This window comes from Anabrus simplex, chromosome 3, assembly GCF_040414725.1.
Source record: "Anabrus simplex isolate iqAnaSimp1 chromosome 3, ASM4041472v1, whole genome shotgun sequence".
NCBI classification, from domain to species: domain Eukaryota; kingdom Metazoa; phylum Arthropoda; class Insecta; order Orthoptera; family Tettigoniidae; genus Anabrus; species Anabrus simplex.
The window spans coordinates 81,003,402-81,026,063 of record NC_090267.1 but is presented as its reverse complement, the minus strand read 5'-3'; the positions used below and the strand labels follow the sequence as shown (position 1 = coordinate 81,026,063).

The window sequence follows — 22,662 nt, the reverse complement described above, 5'->3', positions numbered from 1 at the left end:
AGGAAAGGTTATTCCACTGAAGCCCAATTTGTACGATTGCAGCAAGATATAGCAGATATCCTGGATTCAGGAGGCCAATTGGACTGTATCGTGATTGACCTGTCTAAGGCATTTGATAGGATAGGAGACTAGTGGCAAAAATGAGTGCAAATGGACTTGACAAAAGAGTGACTAAATGGATGGCTCTGTTTCTAGAAAATAGAACTCAGAGAATTAGAATAGGTGAAGCTGTATCTGTCCCTGCAATAATTAAGAGGGGAATTCCTCAAGGCAGTATTATTGGACCTTTATGTTTTCTTATATGTATCAGTGATATGTGTAAAGAAGTGGAATCAGAGATAAGACTTTTTGCAGATGATGTTACTCTGTACAGAGTAATAAATAAGTTATAAGATTGTGAGCAACTGGAAAATGATCTCTATAATGTTTTGAGATGGACAGTAGGCAATGGTAAGATGCTAAACGGGGATAAAAGTCAGGTTGTAAGTTTCACAAATAGGAAAGGTCCTCTCAGTTTTAATTACTGCATTGATGGGGTGAAAGTTCCATTTGGGGATCATTGTAAATACCTAGGTATTAATATAAGGAAAGAACTTCATTGGGGTAATCACATAAATATGATTGTAAATAAAGGGTACAGATCTCTGCACATGGTTATGAGGGTATTTAGGGGTTGTAGTAAGGATGTAAAGGAGAGAGCATATTTGTTTCTGGCGAGACCCCAAGTAGAGTATGGTTCCAATGTATGGGACTCTCACCAGGTTTACTTGATTCAGGAACTGGAAAAATTCCAAAGAAAAGAAGCTCGATTTGTTCTGGGTGATTTCCAACAAAGGAGTAGCGTTACAAAAATGTTGCAAAGTTTGGGCTTGGAGGACTTCGGAGAAAGGAGACAAGCTGCTCGACTCAGTGGTATGTTACACGCTATATTGCATGTTATAATTACATGTTATAAATCTCATTTTACCGAGCTCGATAGCTGCAGTCGCTTAAGTGCGGCCAGTATCCAGTATTCGGAAGATAGTAGGTTCGAACTTCACTGTCGGCAGCCCTGAAAATGGTTTTCCGTGGTTTCCCATTTTCACACCAGGCAAATGCTGGGGCTGTACCTTAATTAAGGCCACGGCCGCTTCCTTCCCACTCCTAGCCCTTCCCTGTCCCATCGTCGCCATAAGACCTATCTGAGTCGGTGCGACGTAAAGCAACTAGCAAAAAAAAAAAAAATCTCATTTTTGGTCCGTATTGAAAATTTACAGTTCAAAAATAATAAAGGTGTTCTTTAATCCACCTATTCAGTACTTTAATTTCCACTTATAGTGGTTACATAAACAGACTATCAGTTAAATGGGACACGTTTCGCCCTCAATTTAGGACATCTTCAGCCTTAAAACAATCTTCAAGTGTACACCTTATATTGATATGGAAGCTAAAAGTTTAGCCAGTTACTAAAATTCAGTACATAAAAATGTGAAAAATGATGCATTATACAAACATGTTAATGGAAACACTGTCAATGATTAAACTATAAACTATTTTGTCAGAGACTAAAACTTAAAAATTCTAATTAAAATGGTTCATTTAAAATTGTTAGTGGAATACCTAAGTGACAATGGCGTAATGCCAACGACATGAGGGCGTGAAACACAAGCACAAAAATGAATGTCGTGAATACAACATGTTCAAGGCCACTGATGAAATCATGAGCATAAGGTGAAACTGAAGCATCAGTTGAATTATTGCAGAAGGGCCCCTTAACAGCGGTAGGCGATATAATTGACTAAGACCTTGTTAGGTAATGTATTTCCTATTGCCTATGTCCAATGTTTTTCAGCAATATATGTGGCAGCTGCTCTTCAGGGTTGTCCATAATCACATGCAATATTTACAAAAATATACAGTTTGGATAAGTTCCAATTTTAGAATTTCTTTCAGGTATATTTACGAAGAAAATAATGTATTTACATGATAATACTCAGTCTACATATATACATGGGTTCTGAAAAGACATTCCAATTGCATTTACAGGGTTACTTTTGTGTGAAATACCATGAAACTGACACAAGTGTATTAGACTAATATAACTTGAAAACAATATTCTTTAACCCATGAGTAGGGTTACCAGATGACAATGGCTCAAAAGCAGGACTTTTGAGTTCAAAAAATAGGACAAAACTAGGACAGTATTAAAATTGCTTAAATTTTTTGTTAGAACCCTTTATTTAGCGTACCTTATTCATGTTGCTTGGCCACAAGTGAAGTCTCAAAAGCAGGAATGTCACTGACTCCTTATTCATATTGATTGTACTTATCAGAGCTAATTATTTTATTGAGCAACTCCTTATTGTCTTTTAAATAGTCATGAAACTGGTTACAAGTGAAGTCTTTCGTGTTAAGTTTCACTGACACCAACCATTTCACAGAGTCAGCACTTAACCTATTTCTTTCTTTGGTCCACTGTGCATTTATTAAAAGAAAAAAAATCTTTCTACGTTGGCATTATGTGCAGGAATTGCAAAATACACTTCAGCCAATTGCAATAGCTCAGAAGAACATGTAATATTGCCACTATTTAGAATACCTGCCCATTTTTTATGAACTGGTTCCTTCAAGAAATTTTCGTTCTGCTTTTGCACTTCAACATACTTTTGAAAATTTACAAATTGGTCAAATAATCTAACGTCATCAATGTGTACACCTTTAGCACTAAGATATTTAACAGTATCTTCAAGGTCAGTCCAGTTGAAAACTGAAGTTAAGGTCATCAATTTAAAAGTACTGAACTCTTCAAGTGGTTGTAACCATTTTCCAAATACTCCAGGCATGCATTATATACATCATGGACTTCTTTCATGAAGGAATCGCTGTCTTCCTGCAACCCTTCCTCCTTCAAAGTTTCCATCATTTCTTTCACTTTCATAAGAACAAAATTATTTGAAAAACGAGCTTGTAAAATGCCAACAGTTTCTTCAAGTGCCTGTTTCACCTCAATAATGGAATTATTCTCCTTTTCAACATGAAGAATGTTCTCTTGAAAGACTGGCAAAATATTAAATACATTTTACTTAACGTATTGGTGAAAAACTTGTTCAAAATTGTTGGTGGTTTATCCACAGATAGAAAATAAGACCGAAGTGCTGGATACAGTTCAAGTATCCTTTCAACAGCTGGAGAAAGTGACAACCAACGAGTCTTTGTATGCTTCAATAGGGATTTGTAATTCACATCAACAAATTCACAAAAAGTTTTTACCGAGCTCGATAGCTGCAGTCGCTTAATTGCGGCCAGTATCCAGTATTCGGGAGATAGTAGGTTCGAACCCCACTATCGGCAGTCCTGAAAATGGTTTTCCGTGGTTTCCCATTTTCACACCAGGCAAATGCTGGGGCTGTACCTTAATTAAGGCCACGGCCGATTCCTTCCCACTCCTAGCCCTATCCTGTCCCATCGTCGCCATAAGACCTATCTGAGTCGGTGCGACGTAAAGCAACTAGCAAAAAAAAAAAAAAAAAAGTTTTTAGCTCTTCATTCCTTATGGCGAACGTAGAAAAGTAGTTGAACACTTTTAACACAATGCTTTCAACGTCAGTTGACAATAAATCAACTCCATGTTGAACACAATTATGCAACACGTGTGCTGGACAGCCTACTCCAATCAAGGTTTCATTAAGGTGATATTTGAGGTTAGAAAATCCATTATTATTTCCTCTTCTTTTCAGACCACCAAAATTTGTATTCCAGTTATCTCCTCCAAAAGCAATGCACTTCTCTGAAATTCCATTTTGTTGCAGGACATCTAATACCACTGAAGAGATTATTGCAGCTTTTTCATCATTAACACTGTACAGGTCAATTAACTTTGCTTGCAGCCCTCCATTCCCGTTTGACACGTCTTTGACTTGTTTAATGGCACTTTCTACACGATGAAGTCCAAGTACATTATTGACAATGGCCTCAGACTTTGTACAAACATAGTGAATGTTTTTCCCTATTTCAGAATCAGGAAGTAATTTAGATGGAAGCTTAGACGTACAATCCATAGTTTTGTAGCTCCCATGATGAACAGCATTGTGGTACACAAGACTCCCTTTGCAGCAATCGCATTTTCGTTTAGTGATGTGTTCTTTTTGAAAAATGTCAACACATTATTTGAAGTTGAAGTTGATGCACTTTGAACATTAGCTTTATGTTTGCCCGTTGTAATGTGACTTTCTAAATCCATAGCTCCACGATTAGCCACAGAAACATATGTTCCTGGTATACATACTAGACACATGGCTTCTTCATCAGTGCGGCCCTTTTTGAAGCATTTATATCTTTTCTCCAATTCAGCAGTGAACTTACACTTTCTTTGCCCCTTAATACATTTAACGTACCAACAGATCACAACAGATATTGTAGAGTAGATCCCAAGGATTGTGGCACAACTAAGCAGCAATATGGACAAAAATTATTTGTCTTTAGCTTCCATTTCCGTATGCTGTCACCAACTTCGACTATCGACTTCGACCAGCAATAATATACTAGTCAAAGTCTACAGGAATTTAAAAAGTTCAAGCTGCAGCTGAAGTCAAAGGTTATGGAATAAGCGAGTCTAAGTTTACGAAAATGGGTTTCCAGTTGGAAAAAGTTCATTTTAACATTGTTTGACGAAAATACGGACAATCAGCAAATAATTAAAAAATAAATACAGACGCCAGGACAGACACTAAAAATAAGGGCATGTGCTGGTAAATACGGATGTCTGGTAACCCCCACCCATGGCTAAATAATGGAAATATTGAGTATTATTATTATTATTATTATTATTATTATTATTATTATTATTAATGAGTTATGGCTAGGAAGTGTTTACATCTATTAATATTATTATTATTATTATTTATGTAGTTGTGTACGAATTTTATTTGGTATAATCATGTTAATTATTTGTGAGGTTGTCATGAAACTTGCTGTATACATATTAATATGTGTTTATTTAATTTAAGAACACGTAATTATTAGTATTTAATTTATTATTACCTGTATATATGATGTATAATCCACTGCAATATTGTTCAATACACTGTAATAACTTCAGAACAATGCAGGGTGTGACTAGAAATATGTAGAAAGTTCCTTACATTGTAAATAGGCTATTCCACACACTCAAAATTACGACAAAACATATTGTGTCATATTCTTCTAGAAGCCTGGTCAGGCAACGTATATAAAGAGGCAGTCTTGAGGGTAGAGTTGACTTGTTTTAATGAGACTTGTGTGGAAGTTGTGTTAGTCGAGTTTTTGAAGTCAAGTATGTGGATTGCTATTTGCTTTGCGTCGCACCGACACAGATAGGTCTTGTGGCAATGGTGGGATAGGAAAGGAATAGGAAGGAAGTGGCCGTGACCTTAATTAAGGTACAGCCCCAGCATTTGCCTTGTGTTAAAATGGGAAACCACTGAAAAACATCTTCAGGGCTGCCGACAGGAGGGTTCGAACCCACTATCTCCCGGATGCGAGCTCACGGCTGCACGCTCCTAACCTCATAGGCAACTCGCCCGGTGTATGTGAATTGGTTATGTTAGTAGTTGGTTGTGACATGCTACTTTAGCAGTCAGATTTTTAACAAGATGGCAGTTCATTAGTGTGCGTATGTAAGAATATGTGTAAATAACTTGTAAATAAAACTGTGTACACAATTGACAGCATTTTGTGTGCGTCTTTGTGGATACATCTTGGGAGACCGTGATAAGGACTGAAGAATAAATTTTGAAATATGAATGTAAGTGTATCAGAACAAAATGCAAGAGGTAAGAGACGTAGGTGTTATAATAGACTGTAAAATAACCCTTCTCTGCTCACATTCACTCCATAAAATCCCGTGCTATGCGTACACTAGGCATTCTTTACAGGTTTACTGAAATTAATGATATTAACGCCTTAAAATTATACTTTGTCTCGTATGTTCTCCCCATTATTGACTTTTGTTCCCCTATTTGGTCCTCATCTGCTATCACAAACATATCTCAACTAAATAGTATTTTTAACTTTTTCACTTTCATTGTTAAGACTCGCAATCCTGTTTTTAAGAACAAAACTAAATCTGACATTATGAACTACCTGGGTATACTTGACCTGAGAAGCCGTTTACAGTTCTCTGATCTATGTTACCTTCACAAAATAATCAATGGCTACACCAAATGTAATTCTCTTCCAGCGTACTTCCCTATACACGTTCCTCCCCGCCCTACACGCAACCGGCGCACCCATCATGTGTCCCATCCGCGCCTAACCTTGTAACAACGCTCTATCTTCCACCGTCTCCCTACTCTTGGTAATTCACTACCCGATATCAACATATTCACACCTTTCGCATCCTTCAAACAAAAAATTAAAAGATTCCTTTGAAGTCCTCTCCAGGTTTTCACTTTCTTCCGTCCCTCCAACCCTTGACCTTTCTTCTTCCTAATTTCTGAAACCGACACTTGCCAGTTACCGTTGTCATTGTTGTTACATTGTTACTGTTAAAATTGTTAATTATTGTTGTTACTTAATATTGTTGTTTATACCTTTGTTATCTTTTATACTTATTTAAACTTATTATTATTATTATTATTATTATTATTATTATTATTATTATTATTAGTGTAAAATGACCCTCCATAGGCTGTATCTAATAATTAAATAAATAAATAAAAAATAAATAAAAAAAGATATGTCTGTACAACACCCGAACTCCCAAAGAGAAATCTTCCGACGAACGGCAAGAAGAAATTACTGAAGACACGGTTACGAAAAGATCTCGTCAAAAAAGGAGAAGATTCCAATTTTAAAAATTCCGAGGTGGACAAAACACAGTACTCGTCATCGGAAGAAGAGGTAAATATAAGAAAAATGTGTTCCAACTTAATAAGCATGATGTGACACTCAATGACAAAATCTCTGATGTTTATTCACAACGCAATTCCACCTTAGCAGACAACATTTCGAAAGTAAATGACAAAATTTCGGATGTCAGTTGCGGCCTAACAGAACATATTTCAGACAACATTTCAAAAGTAAATGGCAGAATTTTGGACATCAATTGTGCCCTAACAGAACAGATTTCAGAACAAATTTTGAAGGTAGATGACAAGATTTCTGAAGTTAATACAGTTTTAACTAGATAAATATCACAAGTGTACACGCAGGTTTACAAAGTAGAACAGTGCCTAGAATCGAAAATTTCAACTGTAGATGATCAAATTTCATCCCAAATCAGTGACGTCACCAATCAATTAACACAGTAAATATCGGACATCAGGTCAAAACTGGGACAGGTTGAGCAGATCGATAGTAGGGTAAGCCAGGTGGAAGGGGGCGTCCCGAACCTCAAGGGTGAGGTTGAAATCCAGGTTTCCAGCATAAAACAACAGGTTGAGGGGCAAATTTCTACTGTCGAGGGAAATTTTGAAAGCCGTATCTCTGCTGTTGAGGGAAATTCTTGGAATGTATTTCTGCCATTCAAGGAAGGTTAGAAAACTGGATTTCGATCATAAAGGGAGATGTGCAGAATATGAGGCGGCGCATTAGTGGTAATCCCTAGAGAGCACACAATGGACACCCTCAAGAATTTTCAGGACAGCACTGAAGCTGGACATCCAGGAGGTGAAGAGACATATCAGTCTATCGACGAAGATTCTTCTGGGTCAGCATGCGGAAAGACATCCTGGTGTTATCAGATTAAAATATGTGTATATGCATACACAGTAGAGTCCTCATTATTTGGGGAACCGTCAGTCCAGTAAAAAACTGTATTAGCATTAATAATACATGGCATTGTAAGGCATAGGCTTTTGTCTGTTGTAAAATAGCTTCTTGTTGTAATTTTATAAGTACTATTTTTTTTTTTCAAAATGGCGCCCGGTAATGACGACGTAGTGTTTTATTCTCCGAGTAAATTAACCGTAAAATGTGACGAAAAGTGCGGAAAATGTCGAAAATTAGTGAAAAATGGAATGTTGTGTGATTCATGTGATCGATGGTGGCATTATAAGTGCGGAAATTGCCCTAGAGACGTAAAAACTAATGAAAATGTTGACTGGATTTGTGAGCAGTGTGTTCGGAATGTTGTTGTTGGGGACGGCGTTGACGAAGCACCGAAAACAGTCGATGAGGAATAATAAAAGTGCATTAGAAATTATAAACATTCTAAAAAAGGACAATGAGACTCTTAAAGTTGAAAATCAAGAATTAAAAGAAAGACTGCGATCGCTAGAATTTGGGACTGACCATTCTTCGAGTGATATACCGGTACAAGTAACAAACTCGAGCACGTGGTGTCAAGTAGTTCGTGGATGGCCGGCTAAGAAGAAATCTACAACTGAATTTCCGGAAATAAACATTAGAAATAGGTTTTCTGCCCTAAATAATTTAATCCTGGAAGAAAGTGATCGCGCGTGTGAAACCAAATCATCGCGATCCGTTGCCGTGCCGAGTTTAAAATTTAGGCCTAGAATTCAGATTCAAGACCCAGTTAGGCCTAAATCAGCGAAGGTAGCTGTGTTTGGTGATAGCCAAGGAAGGGGAATTGCGGGAGTGATTAACGACGAGAATATAGCAGCAACCGGAGAAATATATCCAGGAGCTTCTATCAGCAGTGTTGTGGAAAACGTAGAAGCAGCAACTAGGAACTTCGGGAGCGGCGATGCAGTGCTTATCATCGGTGGGACGAACGACGTAGCTCGCGACGACGCCAAGAATGTAAGATCACAACTTAAACATACACTAGGGAAGCTGACCCACACTAACGTTTTTGTAGTGAACGTGCCCCACAGGCATGATTTGAGTAGAGACTCGTGTGTGAACATTGAAGTGGACAAGGTCAATACAGATATTGTTAAAATTTGTAAACATTTTCGGAATACTCAGGTTATTGAATGCAGCAGTTTTGAGAGATACTGTTATACAAAACATGGCCTCCATCTAAACAATTCAGGTAAACGAAAGATAGCAAATATTGTTCTAGATTTTATTAATCTTAAGATATGTACTGTAAAACAGGCAACTCCCTTGAGTTATAATACTGACCAGGAAAACTAGTAGAAAGAGCCAGCTGTACTTCAAGCTGGCTCAGTCAACTAGAAAAAGAAACCCAGGATAGTAAGGCATTTCAAGTTACCCAATTGCAACAGTCAAGTTTTAGGGAGGAAGGGGGTCTGAGATTGCTCTTGGTAAACTGTCAAAGTGTAGTAAATAAACAATTAAAATTCGGTACATTGATGGAATCTTATGAGACTGATGTGGTGATAGGAGTGGAATCGTGGTTGAAAGAAGGGGTGGGTAATAGAGAAGTATTTCCAGAAGGGTACACAGTCTGTCGTAGAGACCGAGGAGATAAAAAGGGAGGGGGTGTGTTTATTCTGGTGAAGGAAACTTACTGTTCACATGAATGGTTTACCGATGAAAGGGATGCAATATTAGGGATAAAATTAGTTTGTGATAATATGAAGGAGGTGGGAATTATAGGAACATACAGGCCTGGAAGAGAGGAAAGAGACATGGAAATCTTTGAAAAAATAATAGATTATACTCATAAAAACAATAATAATGATATGGTAATAACTGGGGGAGATCTACATTTGCCTGAAGTTGAATGGAAAGGAGCTGCAAGTGAAGCCCATGAACAGAAACTGGCAAATAAGTTAATTTGGGAGGGAGGATTTACACAAGTAGTACAAGAACCGACTCGTCTCAATAACTTACTAGATGTATTCTTGGTTAAACCATGGGAAATTGTTGATAAAACTGAGGTAATTGAAGGAATAGGAGACCATAAGGCTGTAATAATGGATGTAGGACTCGTACCAAAAAGGCTTAATAAGAGGGTTACACAAGACAAGAAATTGTACAGAAAAACTAAAGTTGATGAATTTGGGACTTACCTTAAATCACAATTCAGTTGTTGGATAAGTGAAGGGAGTAACGTGGATACACTTTGGGCTAAATTTAAAGGAATTATTTGGGAAGGAGAGAAGAGATTTGTACCTGTTAAGAAGGGTAAAATGACCTCAGACCCTGTTTATTATACAAGGGAAATAAGAAAATTAAAAAGAAAATGTAGAATAGTAAACAGGAAAATCAAAGAGGGTAGGGAGAGTAGAGAAACTAGAAAACAGCTAATGAGGGAACTGAATAGAGTGAAAAAGGAAGCAAAAGAGAATTATATGAATGGCATACTTCAAGAGGGTAATGACCACAAAGGGAAATGGAAAAAGCTGTATTCATATATCAGGAATCAAAAAGGAAAAGGAGTCCAAATTCCTACAATGGTGGGAGAAGGGGGTGAACACTATTTAACAGATACTGAGAAAGCAAACCTATTTAGTAGGGAATTTAGAGATTCAGTCGATGATTGTCAAGAGTTGGAAACCGAAACAGAAGATAGAGAGGGAGAGAGACAGAGGGAAACAAGAAGCTTCTCATTCACAAACGAAGATATTTTCAGAGAAATCCAACTGCTTCAGCAAGGAAAAGCTGCAGGAAGTGATCAAATTACTGGGGAGGTATTAAAGACAATGGGGTGGTACATAGTGCCTTATTTAAAATTTCTCTTTGACTATGTCATAAATAATAGTGTAATACCAAAGGAATGGAAGGAATCTATAATAATACCAATTTATAAAGGAAAGGGTGATAAAAGGAAACCAGAGAACTACAGACCAATCAGCCTGACCAGTATAGTTTGTAAAATTCTGGAGAGTTTAATATCAAAGTCCATCGGAGGGATATGTGATGATAAAAATTGGTTCATGAGGAGCCAGTATGGATTTAGAAAGAAATTTTCTTGTGAGGCACAACTGGTGGGATTTCAGCAGGACATATCAGATCAGTTGGATTCAGGAGGTCAGTTAGATTGCATAGCCATAGATCTTTCCAAAGCCTTTGATAGAGTGGAACATGGAATATTATTAAAGAAATTGGAGGGAATAGGATTGGACGTAAGGGTTACACGTTGGATAAAAGCATTTCTAAATTCAAGGGTTCAGAAAGTCAAAGTAGGAAATAATGTATCGCAGGAAGAGAAAGTTTGGAAGGGAATTGCACAGGGTAGTATAATCGGTCCGTTACTTTTCTTAATATACGCAAATGATTTAGGGAACAATATAACATCAAAAATAAGATTGTATGCAGATGACATAATTGTTTATAGAGAAATAAACAACATTGAGGATTGTTCAGAATTACAAAGGGACCTTGAAAGTATCCAACAATGGGTTGAAGAAAATAATATGAAGGTTAATGGAGGCAAATCAACTGTTACAACTTTTACAAACAGGAGCTCTAAAACTGAATTTGAATATACTTTGGATGAGGTAGTTATCCCAAAAGATGGCAAGTGCAAATACTTAGGTGTGAGATTTGAAAGTAATTTGCACTGGAAGGGTCATATTGATGACATTGTTGGGAAAGCATACAGATCATTACATGTCATAATGAGGCTACTTAAAGGATGCAACAAAGAATTAAAAGAAAAAAGTTACTTGAGTATGGTTCGTCCATTATTGGAATATGCAAACAGTGTTTGGGATCCTCACCAAGATAGTGTGCAGAGGAAAGCAGCAAGATTTGTAACAGGGGATTTCAGGAGAAAGAGTAGTGTATCAGAAATGTTAAAGGAACTTGGGTGGGAAACTTTAAGTAAGAGAAGGGAGAAAACTAGACTTACAGGATTATATAGAGCCTATACAGGAGAAGCAGCATGGGGAGATATCCGTGAGAGGCTTCAGTTGGAAAATAATTATATCGGCAGGACTGACCACAAATATAAAATTAGAAGGAATTTTAGCAGAAGCGATTGGGGTAAATTTTCATTCATTGGGAAGGGTGTGAAGGAGTGGAACAGTTTACCAGGGGCAGTGTTTGATCCTTTTCCAAAATCTGTACAGATATTCAAGAAGAGAATAAACAGCAACAGAGAAAGTAAATGAAGTGTTAGAGGGCATTCGACCGGTGCAGGTTATTGTAAATAAAAAAATGTGTGTGAATAAATTAATTCCATCCCCTGGTCTAAGGAGTTTGGACAGCCAAAGTAGGGGACTGCCTGTAGGGGTGAAGTACAGTGGGGACTTCGAGGGCCCTGGGACCGCTACGGTAGCTGTGAAGGCCCTTCAGGAACTCTGAAAAGTGGTGGCAAAAGGGACTCTGGTTAAGACGCAGCAGGTCGTTATGCTACTTAGGATCCAGAACGGGTAAAAAAAAAATAGTAAATAAATAAATGCAATGTAAATATTAATGTTATACCAGTTTTATAGTATCATTTGAAGCAATTCCACATACTGTATATCAGTTGACTATATTTGTAAGTAGTACAGGAGATATTATAATTAGAATTTTGTAAACAATATAAATTTATTAAGGATGAGCTGTGTGTTTAATAGAAAACATTGTTAGCGTAAATTGTATAATATTGTATTATAGGAAAAATTTTCTTCTCTTGTTAATTTAATATTTAGTGCTTGACAATAATGTATTTTAGTGTACCATTTGCCACCGAGGTAGACACCTCATTTGCAAATAAAGAGATTTTGATTTGATTTGAATTTATTAAAATCCTGCTACTCTTCAATGGTTCAGTAGTAGGCTGCTGGTACATCTTGGTTCTACATGTATATTAAAGTATGTATTGGGCAACTTCATGTTGTAGTAATATTTTCCTTCTAATGAGTGTAACTGTTAAATAGGTGTCATCTGTAATGGAAATGAAAAAATATAATAATTTTGCATGTTGGAAATGAAAGCTAAGGTTTAAATCATTTTTTCCCCACATCTTAGGAGATGAAATAATGTATTGAACAGGAGGATCAATAAATACATAGTAGTATTATAAGAGTTGAACTGTCCATACAGAAAATTTAATTTATAGTCTATAACACCTCTGTACCTACAACGAGGTGTTTGGGCGATAACATGTGCCCTTGAACTGAAGGAATAATTTCAACATCTGCTTCTCCCACGTGAGTGAGAAAGATAAGAAGGTGCTGAAATATTTTGGTTCCTTGGGGAATCTCTCTCAGCGAAATACAAGCCAGGGTGACAGTATTGCATTGTCAGGTTATTGTTGTGGAGATTTAAGACGTGTTGTGAGCTGAAGTTTTGTATTCACAATGCCTCTTAGTAAGCAGAGTAGCAGTTTTACACACTCAGGCGAGAAATTTAATTTTGCTGAATGTGTGGCTTTTTAAAATACAGAAGTGCATGAGAACACAAATTTTTCTCAAAACCAGGAACTGATGCCTCAAGCTTGCAGTGTAAGTGTACTGACGCAAGTGTAATAGACTAATATAACTTGAAAACAATATTCTTTAACCATGGATAAATAATGAAATATTGATTATTATTATTATTATGACTTGTGAGGAATGGCTATGAAGTGTTTACATCCATTTAGTACTATCTATGTAGTTGTGCCCCGTCTTGATTTGATATAAATCACAATTGATGTAGATGTTGATTCCCATAGGGAACCTAAAATATTTGTCCTGAATGAGTAAATTTATAATATCAATATAATGGTCCGTTATTGGACATTATAAATTTTCCAGCTAACTCATTCTTAGTTGCCTGCGTTTCGCCCTCGTGTGCTAAGTTAGGCTTGTCAGTTGGGACTTAGCACACCACCCAAGACGCAAGGCTTGTGCATACCGTGGAGGCCACTGCATAGGCTATTTGAAGCCACCAGCAGTGCCCAAAAAATAGATGCCTGCCTGGCCATCAAATGATGTAGATGTTGATTCCCATAGGGAACCTAAAATATTTGTCCTGAATGAGTAAATTTTTATAGTACCAATATAATGGTCCGTTATTGGACATTATAAATTTTCCAGCTAACTCATTCTTAGTTGCCTGCATTTCGCCCTCGTGTGCTAAGTTAGGCTCGTCAGTTGGGACTTAGCACACCACCCAAGACGCAAGGCTAGTGCATACTGTGGAGGCCACTGCTTAGGCTATTTGAAGCCACCAGCAGTGCATGAGAAATGAGACATAGCTCTCATAGTGCATTGGCACTGCTGGTGGCTTCAAATAGCCTATGCAGTGGCCTCCACGGTATGCACTAGCCTTGCGTCTTGGGTGGTGTGCTAAGTCCCAACTGACGAGCCTAACTTAGCACACGAGGGCGAAACGCAGGCAACTAAGAATGAGTTAGCTGGAAAATTTATAATGTCCAATAACGGACCATTATATTAGTATTATAAATCACAATTGTATTATTTATGAGGTTATGTTGTGAAACATCTGCTGTATATATATATATATAATATGAGTTTATTTAACCCTAGAACTACCAACGGGGGTAAAAAATGCCCGTTATTCCGATGTGTTTTTTTTTAATATACATAGTCGTCCCTGGGGGTAAAAATTGCCCGTTATTCCAATGTTTTTTTTTTTTTTTTTTTTTTTTTTTTGGTTTTTTTTACAAAACCGGTATCGTGAGGCGTGAGTCAATTTTGGTTGAGCTGCAGAAGTGGACAGTTGTCATTTTGAAGTTTTCAAGATGGAATGGGGAGAGTATGAGAATCGTGTGGCCGTGATAGCGTTACACAAGGTAGGGCAATCACCAGAGGAGATTTCGAAACCCTCCAGAAGCCAAAAATTAGTAAGAAATTTGTTTACTGTACTATAAATGATTTGTTGAGGTTGGAACTGTGAGAGATCGCCCGCGGCAAGGAAGACCATGCACAGTACGAACGCCAGAACTCATCAAAGCAGTGGCGGCTCGTGTTCGACCAAATCCAGTAAGGAGACAATTGGTGATGGCTCGTGAGTTACAGATATCAAAAATGTCTATGTCTCGCACGTTAAGCATTGACCTGGGACTCCATGCTTACAAACAACGCGAAGGACATCTCCTGACAAATGAACTGAAGCGCAAGAGGCTCCTAAAATCAAAGCGCTTACTTAAGTGTTACGCGGCTAATGGTCATCATCGAATCCTGTTTACAGATGAAAAGATTTTCAGTGTTGAGGAGACTTTCAACGCCCAAAACGACGGGGTATATGCCCATTCCTCTAGAGAAGCTTGTGAAAAGGCTCCAAGGATCCAGAGAGGTCATCATCCCTTATCAGTTATAGTGTGGTGGGGTGTGAGCTTCAAGGGCACAACAGAGCTCCATTTCTGTGAAAAGGGAGTCAAAACTTCAGCTAAAGTATACCAGGAGACAGTGCTTGAGGGACTGGTCAAGAATCTCAACAACACCCTCTTCCATGGACGGAACTAGAGGTTCCAGCAGGACTCAGCCCCAGCGCACAAGGCACGGGCAACCCAGCATTGGTTGGAGGCAAATGTTCCTGATTTCATTTCTGCTTCAGATTGGCCATCTGCAAGTCTAGAATTAAACCCTTTGGATTACAAATTGTGGTCCAAGCTTCAGGAGATGGCTTGCAAGAAAAGACATTCCAATATTGAAAGCTTAAAGCAGTCTCTTCGGAAGGCAGTTGCAGAATTTCCAGTTCATATGTTATGTAATGCCATTGATTTGTGGCCACAAAGACTTAAAGCCTGTGTGCGTGCAAATGGTGGCCAGTTTGAATCATTATTTGTGGTTATGGTTCATAATGCATCTGTGTAACACTTGTTATTAGGATAATAAAATTTCTCTAACCATTTTGTGTCAATTTACTTAAACGTTTGGGACAGTAGTTATGGTAAGACTGGGTACTTTTGTTGAGGGGGTAAATTCCCCCCCCCCCCCCTCCTTTAAACGTGTATGTAACAGATTTCCTATATGACAAAATATCTTAATAATGTCAAATGATTGGATTCACACATTTGCACCTTGAATGTTGTCACTTATGAGGACTATTGTTGATCCCGCCTTTGGGCCTGTAAGAAATGTAAACACAGCTCGCCCGCCCGCCAGCGTGCCTGGTTGCGTTAGGTTCTCTTCCCGCCTGCCAACCACATGGAGCTGGGACTCGCGCTGTAGTAGACAGTACGAGTGATCATGGGTTCAATTTACAAGGTAATAATTTATAATGGCACGGAAATATCTGTCGCAAGATGAGGTAATAGCTACATTGAATGATGAAAGTGATGTAGACGATAGAAGTGATCCAGAAGAAAATTATGTTTCTATTTGTTATGACAGTGAAACGGAGAACGGTGAGTTAATACAGCATGGGTCAGAGTCAGAATCATGAAGTTCATCCCGTGGTGAGCAGAACTTTCCTGATGTCAGCAATAATGTTGTTGCGAGAAGTGGTAGGGACTTTACTACTGTTGTTCCGAGGCAAGCTCGAGGATCAATGCAAAATATAGTAAACTTTCGTGAAGGTTTGACATCTGATATTTTCGAGTCATTTAAGAAGTTTATAACTCCTGAAATAATTGATATTATTGTCCAGCATACTAACCAGTAAGCAATTGTCAGGAACAAGGAAACAATCTTGAGGGAAATGTATAGATTCGGGGGTATATTGCCACTTCAAGACTTATGGAGTAGCGTACTGGGGAAGAATATATACATTGCTTCTATGAGTCATGCAAGATTTGCAGAATTGGTATCTGTGATCAGATTTGATGACCGACAAACAAGGGTAGAAAGAAGAAAACATAAGTTCCCCACTTCGTGAAGTGTTTCAGAAAATTAATGAAACGTTCCCCAAGTGCTATGAACCTGGTTTTCATCTATCAATCGATGAGATGCTATCACTTTTTAGAGGGAGATATCCTTTTAAGGTTTTTCTAAAAGATAAACCAGGAAAGTATGGGATCCTGATCAGAATATTAGCAGACGCTTATACCTGATACGAACTACAAATCATGCTGGCAAAGATGAGAGACCTACAGAAGAACTGTCTGCAAAGACAGTTGTGAAAAATGTTACAACAGATTGTTATTACACATCAATTGAATTGGCAGAGGAGTTATTTGAAGAAGCAAAGCTCACCTTAGAACAATTGTCGTCACACACCAGAGGAGCTGAAGAAAACCCAAGGCCATGAGAAATATTCCTCTCAAGCTTTTATTCACGGACCCAAGAACACAAAGACCGCCTGTAACTCTGGTTTCGTACATCTCCGCCAAAAGCTCACGAGAAATCTTTTCCTCTCCACCCAGCATAGTGATGACAAAATTGACAGCTCTAGTGAGAAAAAAGATAACTGAGATCAACTTGTATTATAATGATACAAAAGGAGGTATAGATAGTGTTGACCAAAATGGCAAGACATCACTCTGTAAAACAAGGTACTAGAAGATGGCCACTTTCTGTGTTCTTCACCCTAATAGATATTGCTTGTATAAATACCTGCACCATATTCATAAAAAATAACCCTGACTGGAATAAGAAGAAACTGAATCTCAGGAGGCTGTGTATGCTAGAGTTAGGACAACAGCTTTTAAGACCACTTGCAGAAGACAGGGTTTGAAGAAACCTATAATTTCAGCTATGGAAAGTATTCTTGGAAGGTCATTATCCAGTGCTAGTTCAACAACTGCTTCTGCTCCATCATACACAAGAGGAAGATGTCATCAGTTTTTGAACTCCATTCACACTAAGAAGGACAAGGACAAGATGACCAAAGTGACAATGGTTTGCTGCAGATGTTCCAAATAGATCTGCAAGGCTCATTTTACAAAAACTATTATCTGCACCAACTGTGAGAGTGAAAGTGAATTAAAGAACATTCGTAATGTTCCTATGATTTATGACTTTACTGTTGCTATACACCATGCATATTTTATTATTATCTTTGTTCTCGTTTTTGTTGTTGTTTGTGAGTGCAGTCATTGTTAACTTATCTCAGTACTGTAATATTACAGGAATTGTATATTAAAAACATCATTAGAGATGAAAATAATAGCGGGTAAATTTTGCCCCCCTTTAGATATCCCCAAGTGACAGATTTTACCTTGGTAGTGCTAGGGTTAATGTAAGAACATGTAATTACCTGTATATATGATGTATAATCCAATGTAACATTGTGCAACACACACTAATAAATCCAGAACAACGCTATGTGCGACCAGATTTGTGTAGAAACTTCCTTACATTGTAAGTAGGCTATTGGAGACACTCAAATTTATGAGGAAACATGTTATGTCATATTCTAGAATCCTGACCAGGCAACGTATATAATGATTGTCTTGAGGATAGAGTTGAGTTGTTTTGATAAGACCTGTGTGGGAAGTCGTGTTAACAGTGTGTTTGAAGTCAAGTACAGTGGAACCTTGGATTGCAAGCTTAATTAGTTCCGGCAACATGCTTGTAATCCAAAGCGCTGGTATATGAAAGCAAGTTTTTCCATAAGAAACAATTGAAACGCGGATGATCCGTCCACAACACAAAGATATTTATTTGCATACCATTTCTAAAACAAAATATAACGTAAAACAAATTAAAGTGCACTTTTCCTGACAATAGAAGTTGTTGGTGTGAGGGAGACGAGAGATGACATGAGAAGAGTTACCGTGTAGCACGAATTTCACTTACGGAATCACTGTTATCTGTTTGCTCACTGGAATTCTTTTCTTTTCGTGCAATTTTAACGAGGAAACTTGACTTGCGTTTGCTTCATTTTGAGGATTTCACAAAAATGTGACATTGCATTGTCACTGAATTGATTAATCGCTCGCACTGCTACAGCCTTATTTGGGTGGTGTTTTTCTACAAAATCTTACAGTTTCCCACATTTTGCACTTCTCCCGAATCTTAGTTGAAGTGAGAGATTCCATTGACTTTTCTTCCTCCTCTTCCCTGGACGAGATCTCCATAACCTCCTCCTGTTGTTTGCGATGCAGGTCCATCAGTTCGTTGGTGGTCAGTTCCTGGCTATGTTCTTCCACCAGCTCTTGAATGTCCACTTCATCACCTCCAGCCCCGTAGTCTTCTCTAAGAGCACAATTTCATCGACAATCGGCGGCTCATTGTCACCAACAATCCCCTCAAAGTCACGTCCAAGAATACGGTCAGGCCACAGCTTTCCCCAAGCGGAAATGAGAGTTCTCTTGGCGACTCTATCTCAGGCTTTAACGGTGATCTTCAGGCAGTTCACGATGGGGAAATGATTTCTCCCAGACTCTCGGAGGGTATGGTTTCTTTCTTCGGTCGCTTCGAAGCATCGCTGAAATAGTGCTTTGGTGTATAGCTTCTTGAAGTTCGAAATGACTTGCTGATCCATAGGCTGGATTAGTGGAGTAGTGTTGGGAGGAAGGAATTTAACCTTAATGAACGTGAATTCCTCCAGTAAGTCGTCCTCAAGGCCTGGAAGATGAGCAGGAGCATTGTCCATAACTAGCAAGACTTTGAGCTGCAGATTATTTTCTGAAAGGTATTTCTTCAGTATAGGACCAAAGACCTCGTTCATCCATTCAACAAACGAACAGGAGAGGGGAAAATGTAGGCACATGTGACGCTCGTACTGCGGAACCTCACTCGCTTATCAAGTTACAAGTTATTTAAAATGTTTGCTCGTCTTGCAAAACACTCGTAGACCAAGTTACTCGCATTCCGAGGTTTCACTGTATGTGATTTGGTTTTGTTGGGTTGGTAGTTGACATGCATCTGTTGCAGTCTTCTTCTGATACTTGGTAGTAGTGTTTTGTTTTATGATGGCAGCTTATCAGTGTGTGTTTGTAGAAGATGTAAATATAATATGTAAATAAAATAGTGTACATAACTGACAGCATTTTATGTGTGCGTCGTTGTGGATACATCAGTACACACCAATTCCATTATTCTTTCTGAGGGCTCAAGGAATGTTGAAATAGGGATTAAGCCCACATTTAGATCACCAGGGAAACATTGCATAGTTCAGAAACATGCGCCAAATTCGGATGACTTTGGAAAGTGTGTTTTACATGGAACAATATTTGGCTTTCACAATAACAGAATATTTCCAATGGCTAAGAAATTGGTGTACTTAATGAAGAGAAAATTAATTATAAGGGCCCCTTATCTTCCATGCACATGCTGTTGAAATATTTTGGTTTCAAATACAAGCAAACCATTGAGTTAATGTATATTTATTTTACCTTATAAAAGACTACTGGAAATGTCACTCCGAATGTCATGCAGTATAAATTACATTGTATCAGATAACAACAGCCTCGCATGGGTGGAGTACTCCATTCACAAATAACTTTTCTATGACATCTTACAGGAGATATTGCTCTATACCTATCTTACAATTGTAAGCATGTGTAAACTTCATTTCAAGCATGGATAATCGTAGGATTAGGTTTTTTGTCTCATACGTGCATTTCAATTCGGAGAGCATTATGTTTAAAGGCCGGTCTCCACTGATTAACATTTAACACCAACATGTTAAATTTAACATGTTACAATTGACATGTATATTGTGTTTGTGTCTTCCAATTGACTTTGCATGTTAACTCAGAATGTTGAGGTTAACACTTTTAACATGTTGGCGTGTTTTCCGCTCCAAGTGGAAAACATGTGAAGTCAATTCGTTGTTCGTGAGATGTTGGCACAGCTTCGGCAACTTCCTTGCCGTTTCCATGTCAACAGATAGCCAAACGACGCAAACGACGTGCTTCTCGTGAAGTAGGATTATAGTTACAACACTCCGCAACACTCATTCTCTTTGTTATAAGCTACAAATACAGTACCAGTACCGGTATGCGTACGCGTGTCGTTCTGTCTGCACTATACTAAAATTTATAGACAGAAATGGAGTGGACCAAGATTCCTTTGGACTTAATTAATGATATAATAGAAAGGCCTTGTTTGTAGGATGTCTCATCAAAGGAATACAGAGATAAAGCGAAGAAAGCCGACAGTTTCCGAGAACTCTATATTGTAATTATTCCCGCCAGTGCATCGAAAGAAACCTAGCGTACCTCCGCTCCCAGTACCGTTGAGTATTGCAAAAAATCAGAAAAAGTCTGAAGTCGAAGGGCGGGAACGAACGAAGTTTATACTTCATAGTATCTTGCTTCTGAAGCAATGAGCAGGATGAGGGGAGGAAATGTGTCTAATAAAACTGCATTTGAAAATCATAACAAGAAGCAACAGTGGCAATAACAAAGGCCAAATCTTTTTCATCTGAGTCCATTGTCCTTGTTTGAAAATACTAGACACCACTTAAATTTATTACCACATACTGATATGATGAACTACCTACATATAAACAAGAAAGTTATGTTTAACATGTTTATTAAGTGTGGACACAATGTTAAATGAAACAGTATTCAACATTTAACATGTTGATGGTGTCACCAGTTAACATTTAACACTTTTAACATTTAACATGTTGTTGTTAAATGTTAATCAGTGGAGACCGGCCTTTAGGAGAACGTTGTGTGTACATTGCAATCGTATAACCGTGTTGAATATCTTTCTCGGTCATCAGTCTCTCTGTCACTACAGCAGTAGCGCTTAACGGAAAGCATGCTAGTGGATGAGCCCATGTTTATAGTTGTACGTGTTTACAGTAGTATTGTATAAATCTGTAATCTTATTTTGTAATAGTGCAACAATGACATTTATTACTATTATAATAATAATAATTATTATTATTATTATTATTATTATTACTACTGTAGACTCCGTGGCTCAGGCAACAGCGCGTCGGCCTCTCACCGCTGGGTTCCGTGGTTCAAATTGCAGTCACTCCATGTGAGATTTATGCTGGACAAACTGGAGGCGGGACAGGTTTTTCTCCGGGTACTCCCGTTTTCCCTGTTATCTTTCATTCCAGCAACACTCTCCACAATCATTTCATTTCCTCTGTTAGTCATTAATCCTTGCCCCAGAGGAGTGCGACAGGCTTCGGCAGGTGGCACAATTCCTATCCTCGCCGCAAGATGGGGGCTTCATTGATTCCATCCCTGACCCGGTCAGTGACTGGAAAACAGGTTGTAGGTTTTCATTTTCATTATTATTATTATTATTATTATTATTATTATTATTACTACTACTACTACTACTACTACTACTACTACTACTACTACTACTACTACAGCAACAACAACAACAACAACTCCCTTTTTTCTAAGTTTGTCCGGCTTATCCTACACTTCCCACATCAACATTGAACTTCCCTTAATGAAGCAGAAACAGGCTTGCTAGGGGCTGAGAGGAAATGTGTATTGAAGAATTGGAATTGATGAAGAGAAAGCCAATCTATTTGAAAACAGCTGTGTATGAAATTCTGGAGATCGTCCTTGTCCTTTTGTGTCTTCTTTCTCTATTGCTCCCTCTTCCCATACTGATCTGCCATTGTGTATCATGTTAAGTGTTCCTTTTGATATTCCTCTTACCTTTTTGTATGTGGCTTGATATGCACTAGGTTGTTCTTTTCCATTACTTCTGCCTAATTGCATGTAATGAAGAGGTATCCTGTTTGTCAGTATTAAAACAAAATAATATTTTATACTTCCTTGCACACAGTTGAATAGTTTGAATATTTAGTCTCGTTCTTTTAACAGAAGAGTGTGAGGTAAGTGGAGGCAGCGGTGCAAGCTCGGAGAACGGGTTGTCCACCAAGCGACGCTGGTCGTCCGAGAGTTCGGATTCCAGCTCTCGGTTGGGGGTCTGTCCAACTACAACTGCAGCCACTACCACCACCACTTTCTCATCTCTGGCTGCTGCTCCTACTGCAGCTCCACCTGTGAAGCAGCCTCGCAAGTCAGTTCCTGGTGGGTTTGAGAAAACAAGTTTGTTTACTCTTTCTAAATTG

General features: G+C 38.2%; 1 protein-coding gene across 3 annotated transcripts in view; it reads left to right on the top strand.

Annotated features, from left to right (window-relative positions):
• Positions 1-22,662, top strand: part of Scm (Polycomb protein Scm) — a 478,066-nt gene that overhangs the window by 391,110 nt on the left and 64,294 nt on the right. For all 3 annotated transcript variants that reach the window (XM_067142594.2, XM_067142591.2, XM_067142593.2), the window contains one exon: positions 22,412-22,621. In XM_067142594.2, coding sequence (XP_066998695.1) covers positions 22,412-22,621 — 210 coding nt within the window. The remainder of the gene's footprint in view (positions 1-22,411; positions 22,622-22,662) is intronic.